This window comes from Cornus florida, unplaced genomic scaffold (genome assembly GCF_030987335.1).
Source record: "Cornus florida cultivar Cherokee Brave unplaced genomic scaffold, ASM3098733v1 CherokeeBrave_3.0.0_Hap2_Chr02, whole genome shotgun sequence".
Classification (NCBI taxonomy): Eukaryota; Viridiplantae; Streptophyta; class Magnoliopsida; order Cornales; family Cornaceae; genus Cornus; species Cornus florida.
The window spans coordinates 1,176,849-1,192,609 of NW_026775572.1; the positions used below are offsets into that span (position 1 = coordinate 1,176,849).

Consider the following 15,761-nt stretch of genomic DNA (forward strand, 5'->3'; position numbering starts at 1 on the left):
TATTACATTTTATTGCAAAAAAAAAAACTCCAATGCCTATACTATATTTCATTAAATGACCAAAATACCCTTTCTTATTGAATTACACTTAATCTATTTTTCTTATTATATTAAATTATGAAAAAAAATTATATTAATTTGATGACATATTCTCCATTAAATTTACATAAATTTATCTTTAAATTTTTTAATTATTTATTTAAATAAAAAAACTTTAGTAAAATTTTATTTAAAAAATCTAATTAATTTTTAAAATTTTTTATTAATATATTACATGAAAAAGAAAGTAATTTTTACTTTAGTAATTTATTAATTTTTCATCAATATGTTATATGAAAATTATAGTATTTTTTTCTATGATAAAAAAGGTTAAACGGATTACAATAAATTTTATTATAAATAATAAAATTTTAATAATAAATTAATCATTTTAGAAAATAGTACGTAGTAGTTACAAATCTATTTATCTTCTTTTTGAACTTTACCCTAGTAAATAAGAACTGTTTTATCCCATTTTGTGAAAGGCACTTTTCCCACTGGCAAGTGGCAATACATATCCTAAATCTTGAAGCACTAATTGATCAAATCTCATAAATCTTGCATTTTCCTGCTTAAACATTCCAAAATCTCAGAGATTTCAACAACTCGAGGGTGTGATCTATCCCCTGAAACAAAGCCATGAAGCAATCCTTTTAATTCTATGCAACTCCAGCCAGGCCTTTTCATCAAATCCTTGTCTTTCATGACATTCCTTACTTCTTCAACTTCACTCCACCTTTCAACACTAGCTTGCGCATTACTTAACACAGTATAATATCCAGCATTATTAGGTTTCAACTCCAACACCCTCTCACCTGCATATTCCCTAACATTTTGGTCCCCGTATACTCTGGAGCCTGCAAGAAGCGCACCCCAAATCCTACTATCCGGAAAAGCCACCATTTTCACAATTATAGCTAAGGCCTCTTTCAGCTTTCCAGATCGACCCAATAGATCCACCAGGCAAGTGTAGTGATTCAAATCAGGTTCAACACCAAATCTCCATCTCATGGAATTGAACACTTCACAACCTTCACTCAACAAACCAGAGTGGCTACAAGCGAATAACAAGCTTAAGAAGGTGACACTATTTGGCTCTATTCCTCCGTCTACCATCCGATGAAAAAGTTCTAGAGCTTCAAAACCCATCCCATGTGTCCCACATCCTTCAATCATTGACGACCATGTCACAATATCACGGTCAGGCATTCTATTGAAACAAATCCTCGCGGAAGAAATATTTCCACATCTTATGTACATGTTTAAGATGGAGGTTTCCAAGAGCACACCGTCTTCCTTAAAGAAATTGTTTTTTATAAGGTAGCCATGAATCTCTTTGCCGAGTTGTAGAGCACCCATATTGGTATATGCAACCAGGAGGCTTCTTAAAATTTCAGCTACAGGTTCAACACCCACAGCTAACATTTGCTGGAATAATTCAATGGCCTCTTTGAAACTCCCATTTTGATTGAAACCTGACATCATAGCATTCCAGGTAATACTATTTTTTTGAGGGATTTCTCTGAACAATTTTGCTGAGGCCTCCAACTCCCCAGACTTCGCATAAAAATCCAACAAACAAGTTTTCAAAATATTGTCAAGTAGTCCACTTTTTACAGAGAGGCAATGTATCTGTTTACCTTGAAAAAGATCTCCACCCTCTGTAAATGCTGAAATAAGTAAGGTTAATGTCTCAAAGCTGGGTATTACTTGAATCTGCATTTTATGGAAGCAATGAGTATCCTTGTTGTCAATTTCTCTAAAACAAAGTTCAGCATCATTTACATTATCCATATGAATATACATTTTCAGAATTGAATTTTTCACCGACCTATCAATCAGGAATCCTTTTTTCATCGCATAACCGTGAAGTTGTCTCCCATCAGTTAGTCTTCCATTAGTAGTAGTAGATATAGAACATGCCTGGACCATGACCATTACTGTCACTATATTGGGTTCAAACTCCATCCGCATTTCATGGAACAGCATAAAAGCACCGGGAACATCTCCTTGAGAAGCACGACAGGAAATCATCGATCACTACAAGGAAAAAGACTTTTAACAAGAAGCTATTTGACTTGTAAAAAGTAATTTACAACGTGTAGCTGTATGCTGTTAAATCCCATGTTGTAAAAGTCTTCCGTTTTTACAGCATGCAAGGTACCTTGTAAAAGAAGAAGTGTACCCCATTGTGGATATAATATTTACAAAGTTTCGTGGTGCCTTGTAAATATATTTAGCATTAACAAGGTGTTTTGTAAGCTGTAAATAATATTTTTAACAAAGGTTCAATTATGTTATGAGTAGGTAAGAGACAATTACAAGAATAATATGATCATTGTGATTATCTACGGTCACAACACCTTATTTTGTCTTGTATTAATTTTTTTGAATATTTACAAGGTCAACTTGCACCTTGTTGAAAGTGTATTTAAAAAAATATATACATATGCTCTAGTCCATTGTTTTCATGTAAGAATTCACTAACACACTAATAACAATAAAATAACAAACCAAATAACCATCCACAAGCATATAAACAACAAATACTCAATAAGCCAAATTTTTTTTTTTCTTAAACTTGCAATTCACATTAATACGAAAGTTAACAATTGCAAAATCTAGTTCAAGATTAATTACAATGAGAACCAAAGTCTTCAACAACATAACAAGTAATTACTGATAGTAACCGGGAGAAAAAAAAAAAACTAATTACAAATAGTAACCTAAAATCATGTCGAGTTTTTCTGGATAGTACGTTGATCGATCTTGCTATGTAATTACGATCCTTTAAGAACTGCAAGATAGGTAATCATGTTCATGTAAAGAGAATTAGAAAGTAATTAAAACAAGTTGATATAATAAACAAAGATATTTAAACAAATTCATAACATTCTAATAAAATAAAAATTCAATATCACACTAAGAAAGTCCTTCCAAAGCATTTACATCAATAATTTACCAAATATATGTCAACATTAAGCCTTTGGCTTCAGCAGCTACCAAATTGGTTCATGCAGTAAACCAACATAGATGATTTTAGAAGATTACAAAGCCATAAGGTGACTGTTTATTGATGGTGGTATAATTATTAAACAGAAACAGAGTCTCTGAATCACAAACCCACAAAGCAAAAGTTGAATTTTTTTTTTTTTACATTTGACCAAAAAAGAATTGCCCAACAATGAAAAACAGTGAGTTATATGAATCAGAGACAAATTATGAGAAAATAATATAAAAGTATGATGTTACACAAAGACAACACAAATATAAATATAAATTTATAAAAACAAAATCTTCAAAAGTAGACAACAGAGACCCATCGCCAATCTCTCTCTTTCATTGTATAACAAACAATCCCATATGAAAATATATATATATATATATATATATATATATTTAAAAAAAATAAAAAATAAAAAAAGAAAAGAAAAGAAAAAAAGAAGCAGCTTATCGTTGATAACATAAATGTAGAGGATAGCATTAAAATTACAAGGTCTTGAGACAACACGGAATCAATTTGGGGAATTGATTCATGCGGATGGAACAAGTACTTTAGAGATATAACTCAGCCATACTGAAAAAGTATCAAGTTTCTCTAGTGCAATTTCATCATCCATCTAACCAAAGAGAAGTGTTTGGGCTTGAATAGGACGTAGTTAATTTTGTGAATGAAGCCAAAACTAAGAAGAGGTCTGTTTGAAGTTAAAATATTTGAATATGCCCCTTAAATCTACACCAATATACACATCTCTATATATACATTTCTATCAATCCTAATGTCCACTAGATTCTTTCTAATTTAAAATAGTATATGCATACTTTTGTTCATTTATTTTTTAGAATTTCTATCAAATCTAACTTAATAGAGCATGTACATGTATGTTCAGCCCTTCATCGCAAAAATGATTCAAAAGTGCTTGTGCGTGTATCTAGTTGAAACTATTCTCCCTGATGTATTGACATAGAATAGTCACATTGATTAACCAAAAAAAATTTTAAAAAAAATACGTAGCTACAGTAATTTTCAGACATACGCACGCAACATAGAATTCCGACTAAAAAATTATAATCTTACCAATATTAAGGCAAATAATAATAAATAAATAAATAGGAATAGAACTTATGTCACTTAGAAAAAGATGGTCAAAAAAAGTAATGCATAGCACCCAACCAAACTCAAACTTCACAAGTAACAAAATTAAATCAATAAAGCTGAAAAAATAGTTAAATATTTAAAATGTAAATCTTTCAAGTAGATATAGTGAAAATTGTATTGGAGATTAATTATAAAAATTACAATACCTATTAGCTTCGCCTTTAACTTTCTTGGAGAACTTGCTGAATACAACAATTACCCTAATTCCCACTTGTTGACAATAGCCCTAAATCTCTTAATTGGAATTGATACTTGGAAGAAAGAATCACAAATTTCTCAAAATAAATATCATAATATACATATGTGTAAGTGTATTCCTACATATACAAAACTTATACATGTCTTATAATTTTTTGTTTAGTAATTTTTTAATCATTTTCAGGATTGACAGCTTGAAGCTCAATGGCATGTTGATAGGTTATATAACAATTCTAAAATTTGAGAATATGTAACAATTTTTGAAGGGATGCACTGATTATTGCAGTAGTGAAATTTTTTCTATTCTATTTATTATTTTAAAGTGGATTGAAACTTATCAAAAAAAAAAAAAAAACCAGAGAGATTGCAGGTTCTGGCACTAACTAAGATTGCATTCCTTACCCCATGGATGAAGACTCAAACTCCTATTCAAGATTATCCAACCGAGTAAGGGCTTAAAAAAAAAATTGATAGCTAAAAGATGCTTTTAAAAAGCATCTGGGAACAAGAACAAAGCTAAAAACCATTCATCATTCCCTCACAGACAATGACTACCCAATGGATGCATATAAAGTCTACAGTAGATATAAAGTCCACAGCAGTTCAAAATGGACAGATTAAAAGTGATGATAAGAAGAGAAACTATGATATATGCTTTTAATTGAATCATCCTTGGTTCTCCACTTCCTTGGGTTTCTAATTCCAGGCTAATCTTATTAGTTGTCACTTCTTCGCACACTAATTTGGAATTTTATATAAAAAGAGCCTAACTGGCAGACACAATAAATCGAATCAGTTAAATTCGATTATCAAAATATCAGTGTGCATCTGTGTGGAGAGAGAAAGCCCATAAATAATTTGGTAACTACTTCAAACCACCCCTAACGGTGTAGCATAATCAATCGGACAGACAAATATATCGGTCAAATTGGTGCCCTTTTGATGAAATTCCAACTGTGTGATCTAAATGTGAGTTCAAAATGCTGTTCAAGACCATCTTACTTTTGTGCGGGGCTTCAAAGATCAGAACTTCTTGTTTCACACTTCACTCGACAAGGCACACCAAAACTCAAAAATAAGAATGAAAATCGAAACACAAAGCTTTTCACACAAAATTTGACAACACCAAGGCACTAAGTTCTAACACCTGGTAGTGGTAGTGTTGGTGATTCTGTTCTACTATTCTATCAACATGCAAAAATCATAAATTGGAATGTAGTAATTGAAGAACTGAAACTGCAGCCTATAAATTGCAACATGACACTACATATTAACTCCAATAATTCAACAGAGACTGGGTATACAAAACAGAAAAGCCAAGCAAAGATAGTACGCGACCTATTGCACACAAAGCACAAAATTCATAAGTTCCACAAAGGACTTACTTGTAAGAAAACCAAATAACAGAAAACACAAACACTAAACCCATCACGAACACATCTTTTTAGCATAAAACAGCCTCCCGAAAGATCTTCTTCCACTGGCTCCTTATTTCAGAACTGCTTTGCACATATCAAGCAAAAGAGATGTATTAGTAATAATAATGAAATACCTCAAAGGCAATCAGCATGAATTGAAGTGACATTTTAAAAAGTACAAGGCTCCAAACACATAGCAAATGAGGAACATGTGCAACTTGATTAAATGAGGAACAGCATGAATTGAAGTGACATTTTAAAAAGTACAAGGCTCCAAACACATAGCAAATGAGGAACATGTGCAACTTGATTAAATGAGGAATCTCAGAGCTCTATTATCTATATTTCTTGGTGCCTACAATTAAAGGTGGTGTTTTTAAAAAAAAAAAAAATTTATTATTTTATTTACTTTTATTAATATTCCAGCTTCTATGAACTTAATTATTCAGATTTGACTCTACAGGAAAAATACTCTTCTTGGGTAAACATTTTACAGAAATTCTAAAATCAAATTAATTCAAAACTTGAATCTACCACATAATAAGCTTCTGAACCACTAAAACTAACAAAATAGTAAAAAATAAAGAAAACCATTATAAGTTAAGCCTAAATATGGAGAACCCTTCCACTAAAATCCCCAAAAGACATGAAAAAACAAAGTAGAAGATCCAGAAAGCAAGAGAAAATGAAGGAAAAAATTACCCAAAAAAAATTAAAGAAAAGGAGAAAAAAAGGGAAAAAGTGAAGTACCTGATTCAACTTGCTCAGCTAAATTCAGATGTTCTAGGTTCGATTTATGAAGGAAAATAACTTGAATAGGCCAAGTTCTCTTGCAAATGAAAGAACAACCAAATAACTATATATTTGTGTTATTCATTTTATTATTATTATTATTATTTATCTTGGTAAGAAATTAACTCACATACCCACTTTGCTCCTTAGGGGACTTGTACCCTCAACCTTCTCATGTATATGTAATTTGTATTTTTTGCATAATTTTAATTTTAGTGTATATACACTTATTTGTAATTATGATTGGTTCTCTATTATTAGGATAAATTAGACATGAGAAATTAGGAAATACAAGTCTTTTGCATTATACCAGTAAAATTCAAGTGCAATGCACCTAATGAAAAATCATTGAAAACTGTTAAAATAAAATAATAAGCATGAACCAACATGGTCTGGAAGCAAGTAACAGTAGAGAAAAGCAATGAACAAAAAGAATGGTATGCAATACATTATACTAAAACAAGAAAGAAAACATGAATGGATCTGCAGAATGACATCTGTGAGAAGATAGACCTCAGAAAGGAGTAGGATGCACTTACCAAAGGAGTAGAATGACCATGATCACAAATCCAGATTATCTCCAACAAGAGAATTTATAAAAGAGAGACCATCGCCAGTGATTCAACTAATCTTAATCAAAATTGACGCATAATTTAATCAGGTTTTATATTTATTATTTAACAAAGGATCAAGATAAAATCAACAATTGAAATTGTTTCGATCCAATAACAGTACCCCGGCTAAAGTTTTCCCATTAGATGGATGGAAAAGATCCTACAACCTCAAGCATAAAATCATATTTCAACTGGAATATGATAAATATATGAGCAGCAATAGTTTTGATTGCAATCATTGATCAATTTCCAATTAAGTCTGTCGGATATTGGAGTAACAGCTTGATTTAAGCACGGCATACCACGTACAATGAAAGGGAAAAAAGCTATGATTTAAGCAAGACAAACAAGAAGTCCGACTTGATTAGCAGCATGGATAGTAACCTTCCCAAATGCAGTACAATAAAACTAGAATTTTCAAGTAATATATGACTGTATTATGATGATCTATGTAGTGTTTGTGAATTCCTAATAATGAGTTGATATATCAAGTCATAATCAAGAATTACCTCAACTTAACAAATACACTAAAATGGAAAACGAAAACTACTCCATACTTAGGGCTACTCAAGCTACTCTTAAGTTTGAATCAACAAGAAAAAAATACAAGAGTTTGTTATATCTGAAAAGATCAAGGAAGGTAATAACTAGTAATTTTTAGCCCGAGGAACTTACAAAGTGAATGACACTGATGCTGATATCGACTACCAGCTTCTACACCCTCAAAGGGTACCCAGCAAGACATTTCCTGCAATATCTCCTGGACTCTCGTTGTTCACAATTTCATGCTGATTCAAATATTGAACATTACACAATTTTAACACGAACCTGTGCAGGCTTTGATGATGAAGCATGAATCACCATATTGATGGCCTGATTAAGGTGCCTGTCGGTTCGAAAATGAAAAAAGAATAAAGGGCACCTTATCAACATAAAGCAGCCACCAGATAAAGAAGTACTACAACAGAACCAGGAAAATAATCGACACAATTTCAAGTGCAAAAAGAAAATTTATGACCAAGCATACCTAGCAACCAGCAGAATTTAGTCCTGCAACAACCTTCTTACGAGATATGCATGTACAGGGCAACATGACTTCACAACAAACTGAACCCTTCACTCCTCAGGGAGGGATTACTATTGCAGCAAGAAAAGTAGCTTAAATAAAGGTTTTGGTCACATAGATTGACATCTCGTGGGCTCACATTAGAACATTCAAGTTATACAAGGAAGTGTCAAATGTGGTATGAAACTTGATTTAATGAGGAATGTCGTAGAAATTGGGAAGAGAAAGGTTAGGGTTTCATCAAAGAGGGAAAGAGGAAATGTTGAGCCTGAGTATTTGATTTTCATTCAGCAGAGCCCCCATATTTTAGTCGATTTGATTGTGACGACCTTGCCATGGCAGATTGTAGATCTGGGGACAGAGAAATCTGTATTGCCCTTACAGAGCTATCAATTTCCCAACGTCTCCTTCGCAAAGGAAGGTAGGGGATAGCAGTTTTGTCTTCAAAAAAAGGTAGAAATATGGGTTTCATTGTTGAATTGGTTGCCCATTCAGACCCAGCTGGCTACCTTTCCCCGCTTGTTGAAAGCGCCTTTGGGAAAAGGTTTTTCAATTCACCCCCTTTATTTCATTTGACAGGGAGAAAGAGTCGTGAGCGCAAAGTGGGGAGTGAAAAACCAAAAAAAAAAAAAAAAGAGAGAGGGACAGAAAGAGAGAAGGGGGGAAATGTCGCGCTAAAATTTAAGAAAAAATTTAAATTGTATTAACAAGGTTTTGAAAATGTTGTAGATTAAGATAAAAAGTAATTTGTTGTAAAAGGTAAGTATTTAACAATATATAAGTATGTACCATGTATATATTAAGTTGTTAATAACCATTTTTCTTGTAGTGGATGTCCAAGAAACCAAATCTCTGTGACACATTTCATCAAACAGCTGACGAGCATAACCAAAGCAGCCATATTTTACGTAGACCTCAATCATCGTGTTGCAAAAATATATATCTGAATCAAAACCCATACGAATCGCCAAACAATGAATCGATTCTCTGCATTGCATACCATTTTGAAGCAACAAAACAGATTGGTTTATTATCGGAAACGTAAAACTATCATGCACGACACACAACTCTCGCATCCGCTTGTAAAGACCAAATGCCGAATCAACAAGACCAGAATCAACATAGGCCTTAATGATCAAATTCCAGACTATTGTGTCAGTTCCTCGAGCTGCAGCATTGAATAATGAAACAGCGCTGTCCAGGTCGTCAAACTGTGCATATAAAGATAACAACTTTGAAACAATTGGAGTGGATTCACACAGAGCTGAAACTACGAGTGTTTGAGAGTTCGGAGGTCTTTGCATGAATGTAGCATTGAAGAAGAAGAAGAGATTGATAGAGTAAAATGGTGATAGAGGGTTTTCATTTGATGGGTGTGAAGTAGGAAAGGAGGCTTCTGGGTTGAAGAACGGAGACTAACAGAGACATAAGAGAGATAAGAAATGAAAACGAAAAGACCCATCAAGAATTGAACGAACGTTAATGGTGAATGTAGGAGTTGTCGAAACAGTAGTGGTTGGATTGAGAGAGCTTTCGACTTGACATTCAGTAAAAACCGCTCATGGTCTCAACCGATTTTAAGTCAATTTTATTAATCAAAGAATATATAGAAAATTATTTCCAAAGTTACATTTCAAGTAAAATCTTTGTTCCTCTTTGTTCATATACAAATCATTTTTTTGAATAATAAATGACAGGAAATTTACTAATTTGATTTTTTAAATGTACAGATGATTCAAAAACTCACTCACTTTACTCGCCTTTTGAGAAAAGTAAACTGAATCAATACCTAAACGATTTCGAGCCTATTGCCAATGTTGGCGCTTGTAAGTCAAATTTGAATTGCCAATATGTTTTATTTGTTCAAACAAATTAATACCTAATTAGAATCCAGTTTTTGAGCCAAAAACATCTACCCGCATGTAAACACACACATATGTCCACATCATTTATACATTTGGTATTTTTCTTCTCAAAATTGGTCATATCTTCTTCCATGACTTCTTCCATGGCTGTAGTGAGGAATATCATTTATACATTTGGTATTTTTCTTCTCAAAATTGGTCAGATCTTCTTCCATGACTGTAGTGAGGAATAACAAGTGCCCTGTCAACGAAATAATTAAAGCTGACATTTCAGTTGACCTAAAGATGTAAAACCTACAAGAGCAAAGACAATCAGAAATTTCTTTCTTTAGCAGGTGTATGAGGAGGTCACTCTCAACCAGCATATCCCCTTTCAGCCTCTCAATTCAACACACACAGTTTAAGCTCAACCTCTCAATCCAATGGCAGAGAGAGCACCCTCCCTCATCATGATAGAATTTTTCTTCCCTATTCTTCTTCCCTCCTTTCTGTTCCTTCTCTTCTCCCCCTCCTCCTTTCTCCTCCTTCACAAGTAACACAACAAATGATAATACAACCCCCACTCCCCCTCCCCTCCCAAAAAAAAAATAGAATGAAAAAATATCAGTCCTCCAAGAGAGAATTGCCATCAAAATAAAAGCCAATACAAGCAAAAAAAGTCCTATTTCCAGGGATAAAGGAAATAAAATCTGATTTGACGTTTTCAATAAGAAATCACTAATTTGGTAATCTTTGTATTTCAACTCCATTACAATGTGATACATCTTGGAAACAAACACAAAAATCAGCATATTCTCAATAGACCGACCAATCTACTAAGCACCCCATCAAGAAACAAAGAAGAATAATCCCATTTTCAAAAACATATGAAACAACATCCAATGTTCTCTATTCATAGAATGAACAAACACATATTGCTTTCATTTAACTTAATATCAGTGCTACAATCAGAATGAACAAATAAAAGAACCCATTTATAAATAAGAAAATCAGCTCATTTTAGTACACAATTGTGGCCAGAATGATGAAGAAGAAAGTTATTAATCACAAAGAAACCCTCACCTAGAGTAAGGCGCTGAAGGGAACCCCAGCCAAGATCTTCTTAAGAGAGGGAGGGGTAGCAGCCACCCATTAAATTGGGAACTGGCATTACACACTCAGTGGCTTAGCTGCAACATTTCTGGATTCTTCTCTTTTAAATTAACTTGACTCTCTTTACCTTTCCTATTTCATCTCAGATTTTGTTCTATTATATCCTTTATATCCAATCTCTTGCATTGCTTGAAGATCAATGGTAGTCCACAGAGTTTCTCAAATTCCTTTTGGTTTTAACACTTCTCCTCCTCTTTCTTCAATGCCCTAGTTTTTAAATATTTAAATAAAATTCTAAAGGTGTGTAGGAGTTTTCCTAATATAGTCTTCCAATCCCCATTTGGTGAGAAGATTATTCTTCTTCTAGTTTTTTCTTCAACAGCTGCCAGTAACAGTGCCAATATATTTTTTGTTTCTATGGGAAAGAAGAAAGTATATTTCAAAATTGAGCCAAGGCAAGCTCAAGGTATATTGAACTTTGACAAGCCAACCCTGAACAAGATTGACGGGGACGAGGCTGGGCACGAGCTACTCAACTCAACTAAACTCAATAAAGCCTTTTCCCAACTAGGGCTAGGGACAAGTGCAAACCAAACGCAAACATACTATGTATATGACCAAGCAGATCATGAACACCTCCAAAAACTCATCTTGGATTGGCTTGAGTTCATCTGCAACCCTAACAAGAAATGATCAAGATTTTGAGTGAGATCACACTTAAATCGAAGTAAATTTATCTGCATCATTACCAGAAAAGTTGTTCACCAAGAATCATCCTTATTGGTGTCCTTGATTGATGCCTTTTGGTACCTCGCTTTCTCAATCTCTTTTTCCAGAAAGTCCAATGTCGTGTCAGTGACATCGTTTGGGGAACAGCCTGCATCCAACATCATCTTCAAGAACTTGTAAGCATCCCTCGGTCGACCTGCCTTGCTATGGACTCCAATAAGTGTATTATAAGTGACAACATCAGGATTTATTCCACTATTCTTCATCTGCTCAAATAATTTGTTTGCCTCATCAATCCGGCCACCCTTCCCCAGTGCATTGATCAGGGTATTATACATCACAATATCAAGATAACCACCATGTTTCATTAGTTTATCCACAACAGCACTGGCAAGATCTGCTCTTTGTATCTTCCCCAAGCCCTGAATTATTACATTATATGTTGCTATGTCTGTTGGGTAAACCTTCACACCCATTTCATGAAGAATGCCCCATGCCTCGTTGAAATAGCCCTTCTTGACAAATGAACTCATCATGGAATTGTAAGTGTAACTCACAGGGTCGACACCCATGTCGGTGAAAATCTCAAACAACTTGCAGGCTAAGCTTAGCTTTCCCTGGGCCAAAAATATAGATAAATAAGTATTGACCATATCAATGTCAAAAGAGTCAATGCCTTTTGCCTGAACTCGTTTCCCCTTTAACAGAGAGAACAATGGAAACAACTGGTTCTTGGAATTCACTTGATAAGCCAATTGATCCATATATGGGGATGATGACCACTGATCAACTGCATCAGATGAAATGTCTTGCAGCCCACCACCCTCAGAACCAAGGACAGTGTCAACCCCCGAATCAGCCGAACTCACCAAATTCACAATCTCACTCAAGTCTTTGGATGGGAACATAGGTGCAAAATCCTTTCTTTTGCTCTGTGGACTTTTCATTGAAGCCTCCATATTGGCTTTCCACTTTAGAACAGTAGGCATTAGATTGCCATCCCTAATGTGCTTCATAAGCCTGTCTGTCCAATCCCACCGACCATGTTTATAAAGCCCAATCAAGAGAGATGATATCGTAATCAGATCAACAACAAAGCCTCTAGCTTCCATCTCTTCAACCAACTGCAGTGCTTCCTCAACTTGACCCTCACTAGAAAGATGCAATACAACAATACTGTAGGTGATTCCATCCACAAACTGTCCTTTTTTCTTCAAGTCGCAAAACAATGAGTAACCTGCCGCGGCCCTTCCATTCCGGAACAAACCATCAATCAGTATATTGTGCGTCCAACATGAGGCTCTTACCCCTTCCTCAACCATTTTCTCAAACAGTTGGGATGCATCTGTAAGTTTCCTTGCTTTGAGCAGCCCATTTAAAAGAGAATTATAAACGATAGTATCCGGACGAAAGCCATTGTATTGCATCTCACTAAATATCTTTGTTGCATCATCGATTCGGTAGGATTTAGAACAGCCCTGTATAAGGATACGGTAGGTGAATACATCAGGCTCATGACCAGACCCCTTCAATTCCTCCCAAACAATAAGTGCATCCTTCACCTTCCCTACCAAGCAAAACACATGGATGAGGCTGTTGTACGTGCACAAGTCTGGATCCAAGCGCAAATTCTTCATCTCTCTGAATAGATTTAGTGAAGTAATCATATCACCCCAACATCCAAAAGCATGGATACATATATTGTAGCCCCAGGTATCCAAAGCACAGCAATTCTTCTCTCTCAGTTTGTTAAAGACCCGCTTGAATTCAGTCCTCATGTCCGCCTTTCTAAGAGCGACAAACAGTTCGTTACAGGCAACAGCATCAGGAACCACACCACTCCCGTTGGCGTCATTTGAGGATTCTAAGAGCTTGAAGAAAATGGACAATGCCAAACCCAACTGTTCTTTCCGAACAAGGGCAACGAGGACAGAGCTATACACATAGGGATTCAAACGGCCATTAATCCCTAATTCTTCTTCCTCCATGTGGTCCAGGATTTCCAATGCAGAATCGAACTTGCCGGATCGAATGAAGGCGTCGAGTAGAAGTTTGAAGATTGCCGAATCAAGTACAACCCCGTCTCGCTTCATGGAGGATAGAAGGTCGGGGACCTCATGGAGGTGTTGGAAGCAGCCGGCTTGGCAAACAATGCGGAAGATTTCAGCATACGTACCTGCTGAATGCTTGTAGCTGGAGTTGAGTGAACACCACCTGAAGAAATCAACCTTTTTGGATGCATCAAGAGAGTTCCTCCGAAGGACTTGGAGGACGAGAGCGTCAGAGAGGGGAATAGAATCAACATCCAGGTTTCGAATTCCTCCAGCTTTGGTGAGAGATTTGTTAATGGAAGCCACTAGGAGGAGGTTCACGAGTTTGGTGGTCATAGCAGAATTTGTGTTTCTTCTAAGGGAAAGAAGAACATGAGGACAAAGGTTTGCTGTTGTTCCTCCTCCATGGCACATTGAACTGGCAAAGAGATTGAATTTTGCATAGCTGAAGACAAGTGAAGAAAAGAAACATATTACTACTTCTCAAATTAACAAACATGCCATTAAAAAGACAACAACAAACGTTTCTTTTGATAAATTCTTTTTATACAAATTCAACAATCTGATTCTTTAAACCCATGATCAAGATTTTATGTGATCACACAAGTATCTTGTCCAACTCTCTAATACTAGCATACATTCCGATTCAATTTGTCATTTTTTTTTTATTCATCTAAACCTACATTTCTTGAATTTATTTTATCAAATACATAGAAAGTAAATAATAATCAACATCGAACTTACTACTTTCTTTATCAAACCCATTCATTCTTAACGCTTCAACTTAATGATTCAAACAATATCTTTACCAAATGAATGAGTGACTTTATATTCAAATGTGTCTTCCATGATTAAATCAAGCATAAAAATTCGTGATTAAATGAAAAATTAAACCAACAATTAGCGTTTCCAACAGAATTCTTTAGATTGGAAAACTCACCTTTTATTATAAACCAGCAATTGAGAAAAACTGAGTGAGTGAGAGATGAGTTGAGTCGAGCGAGTCTAGGGCATTGATGTGAGGGGACGGGTGTGATGTAGTTAACAGTAATAATATTACAGTACTCCATTTATAGTTGGATATTGTAAAATGAATTGGGTTGTTTGTAAATGAGTTTGGTCGAATCATTTCGGGCCTTACGTCTCAGTTTTCTGATTGGACATAAATTTGGGCCCTACTAGCCAGGGCAGCCCTGAGATTCCAAATATTTCCAAATATTTTGAAAGGCCAGACGAACTTTTAAATATGAGGCTCTTAAGTTTCACACGCGCAAAAAAAAATATTATAAGAGAGAAATTTTCACACGATGTTTTCAAATTCTAAGCTAATATAATTGTGCGCCAGTGCATCGTGCATAAGACAACTAACTAATAACTACAAATTTATCATCACTAACAAATAATTGTGCGCTTGTACAGTGTACGTAAGACAACTAACTAATAATTATAACCCTATCACCACCAATAAATAATTGTGCGCCTGTGCAGTTTGCATAAGACAATTAATTAATAATTATAAATCTATCATTACCACTAATAAATAATTGTGCGCATGTACAGTGTGCATAAGAAAGCTAACTAATAACAATAAATCAATCAATTAAAGAGTGAGAACTTTTCACAGCACAAAATAAAAAATGAAGAGAACAGTTTACTAGAGAACAGAAAACTGCATCTTCTTCTACATTCATTGTTTATATTGCAACTAAAATTTGATGATTACAGATGACAAAAATAT

At 34.6% G+C, this 15,761-nt stretch overlaps 2 protein-coding genes and 1 long non-coding RNA gene across 3 annotated transcripts; all 3 read right to left on the reverse strand.

Annotated features, from left to right (window-relative positions):
* Positions 1-586: 586 nt before the first annotated feature.
* On the reverse strand, positions 587-10,924 carry LOC132288800 (pentatricopeptide repeat-containing protein At4g21065-like). The gene is made up of 5 exons (XM_059789887.1): positions 9,059-10,924; positions 8,616-8,727; positions 8,049-8,106; positions 2,824-2,836; positions 587-2,048 (listed from the first exon to the last, which is right to left on the reverse strand). The coding sequence occupies exons 1-5, from the start codon at positions 9,588-9,590 to the stop codon at positions 589-591; spliced, it is 2,175 nt and encodes a 724-aa protein (XP_059645870.1). The 5' UTR covers positions 9,591-10,924; the 3' UTR covers positions 587-588.
* On the reverse strand, positions 2,595-9,040 carry LOC132291094 (uncharacterized). Its single transcript, XR_009475944.1, has 4 exons — positions 8,248-9,040; positions 7,896-8,106; positions 5,782-5,895; positions 2,595-2,836 (listed from the first exon to the last, which is right to left on the reverse strand). It is a non-coding gene; the product is annotated as an uncharacterized LOC132291094 (long non-coding RNA).
* A 124-nt stretch (positions 10,925-11,048) lies between the features above and the next one.
* LOC132291081 (pentatricopeptide repeat-containing protein At4g01570) lies at positions 11,049-15,345 on the reverse strand. Its single transcript, XM_059790220.1, has 2 exons — positions 14,964-15,345; positions 11,049-14,468 (listed from the first exon to the last, which is right to left on the reverse strand). The coding sequence occupies exon 2, from the start codon at positions 14,435-14,437 to the stop codon at positions 12,005-12,007; it is 2,433 nt and encodes an 810-aa protein (XP_059646203.1). The 5' UTR covers positions 14,438-14,468; positions 14,964-15,345; the 3' UTR covers positions 11,049-12,004.
* Between the last annotated feature and the right edge of the window lie 416 nt (positions 15,346-15,761).

Bases quoted from the DNA above. Each gene is read 5' to 3' on its own strand.
- LOC132288800 (XM_059789887.1), bottom strand. From the start codon at position 9,590: ATGCAAAGACCTCCGAACTCTCAAACACTCGTAGTTTCAGCTCTGTGT. The intron at 8,728-9,058 runs GTTAAATACTTA...CTTTTTTTGAAG, and splicing joins ATGGTACATACTTATATATT to ACAAAACTGCTATCCCCTAC. The intron at 8,107-8,615 runs GTCGTCACAATC...TCGAACCGACAG, and splicing joins CTACAATCTGCCATGGCAAG to GCACCTTAATCAGGCCATCA.
- LOC132291081 (XM_059790220.1), bottom strand. From the start codon at position 14,437: ATGTGCCATGGAGGAGGAACAACAGCAAACCTTTGTCCTCATGTTCTT.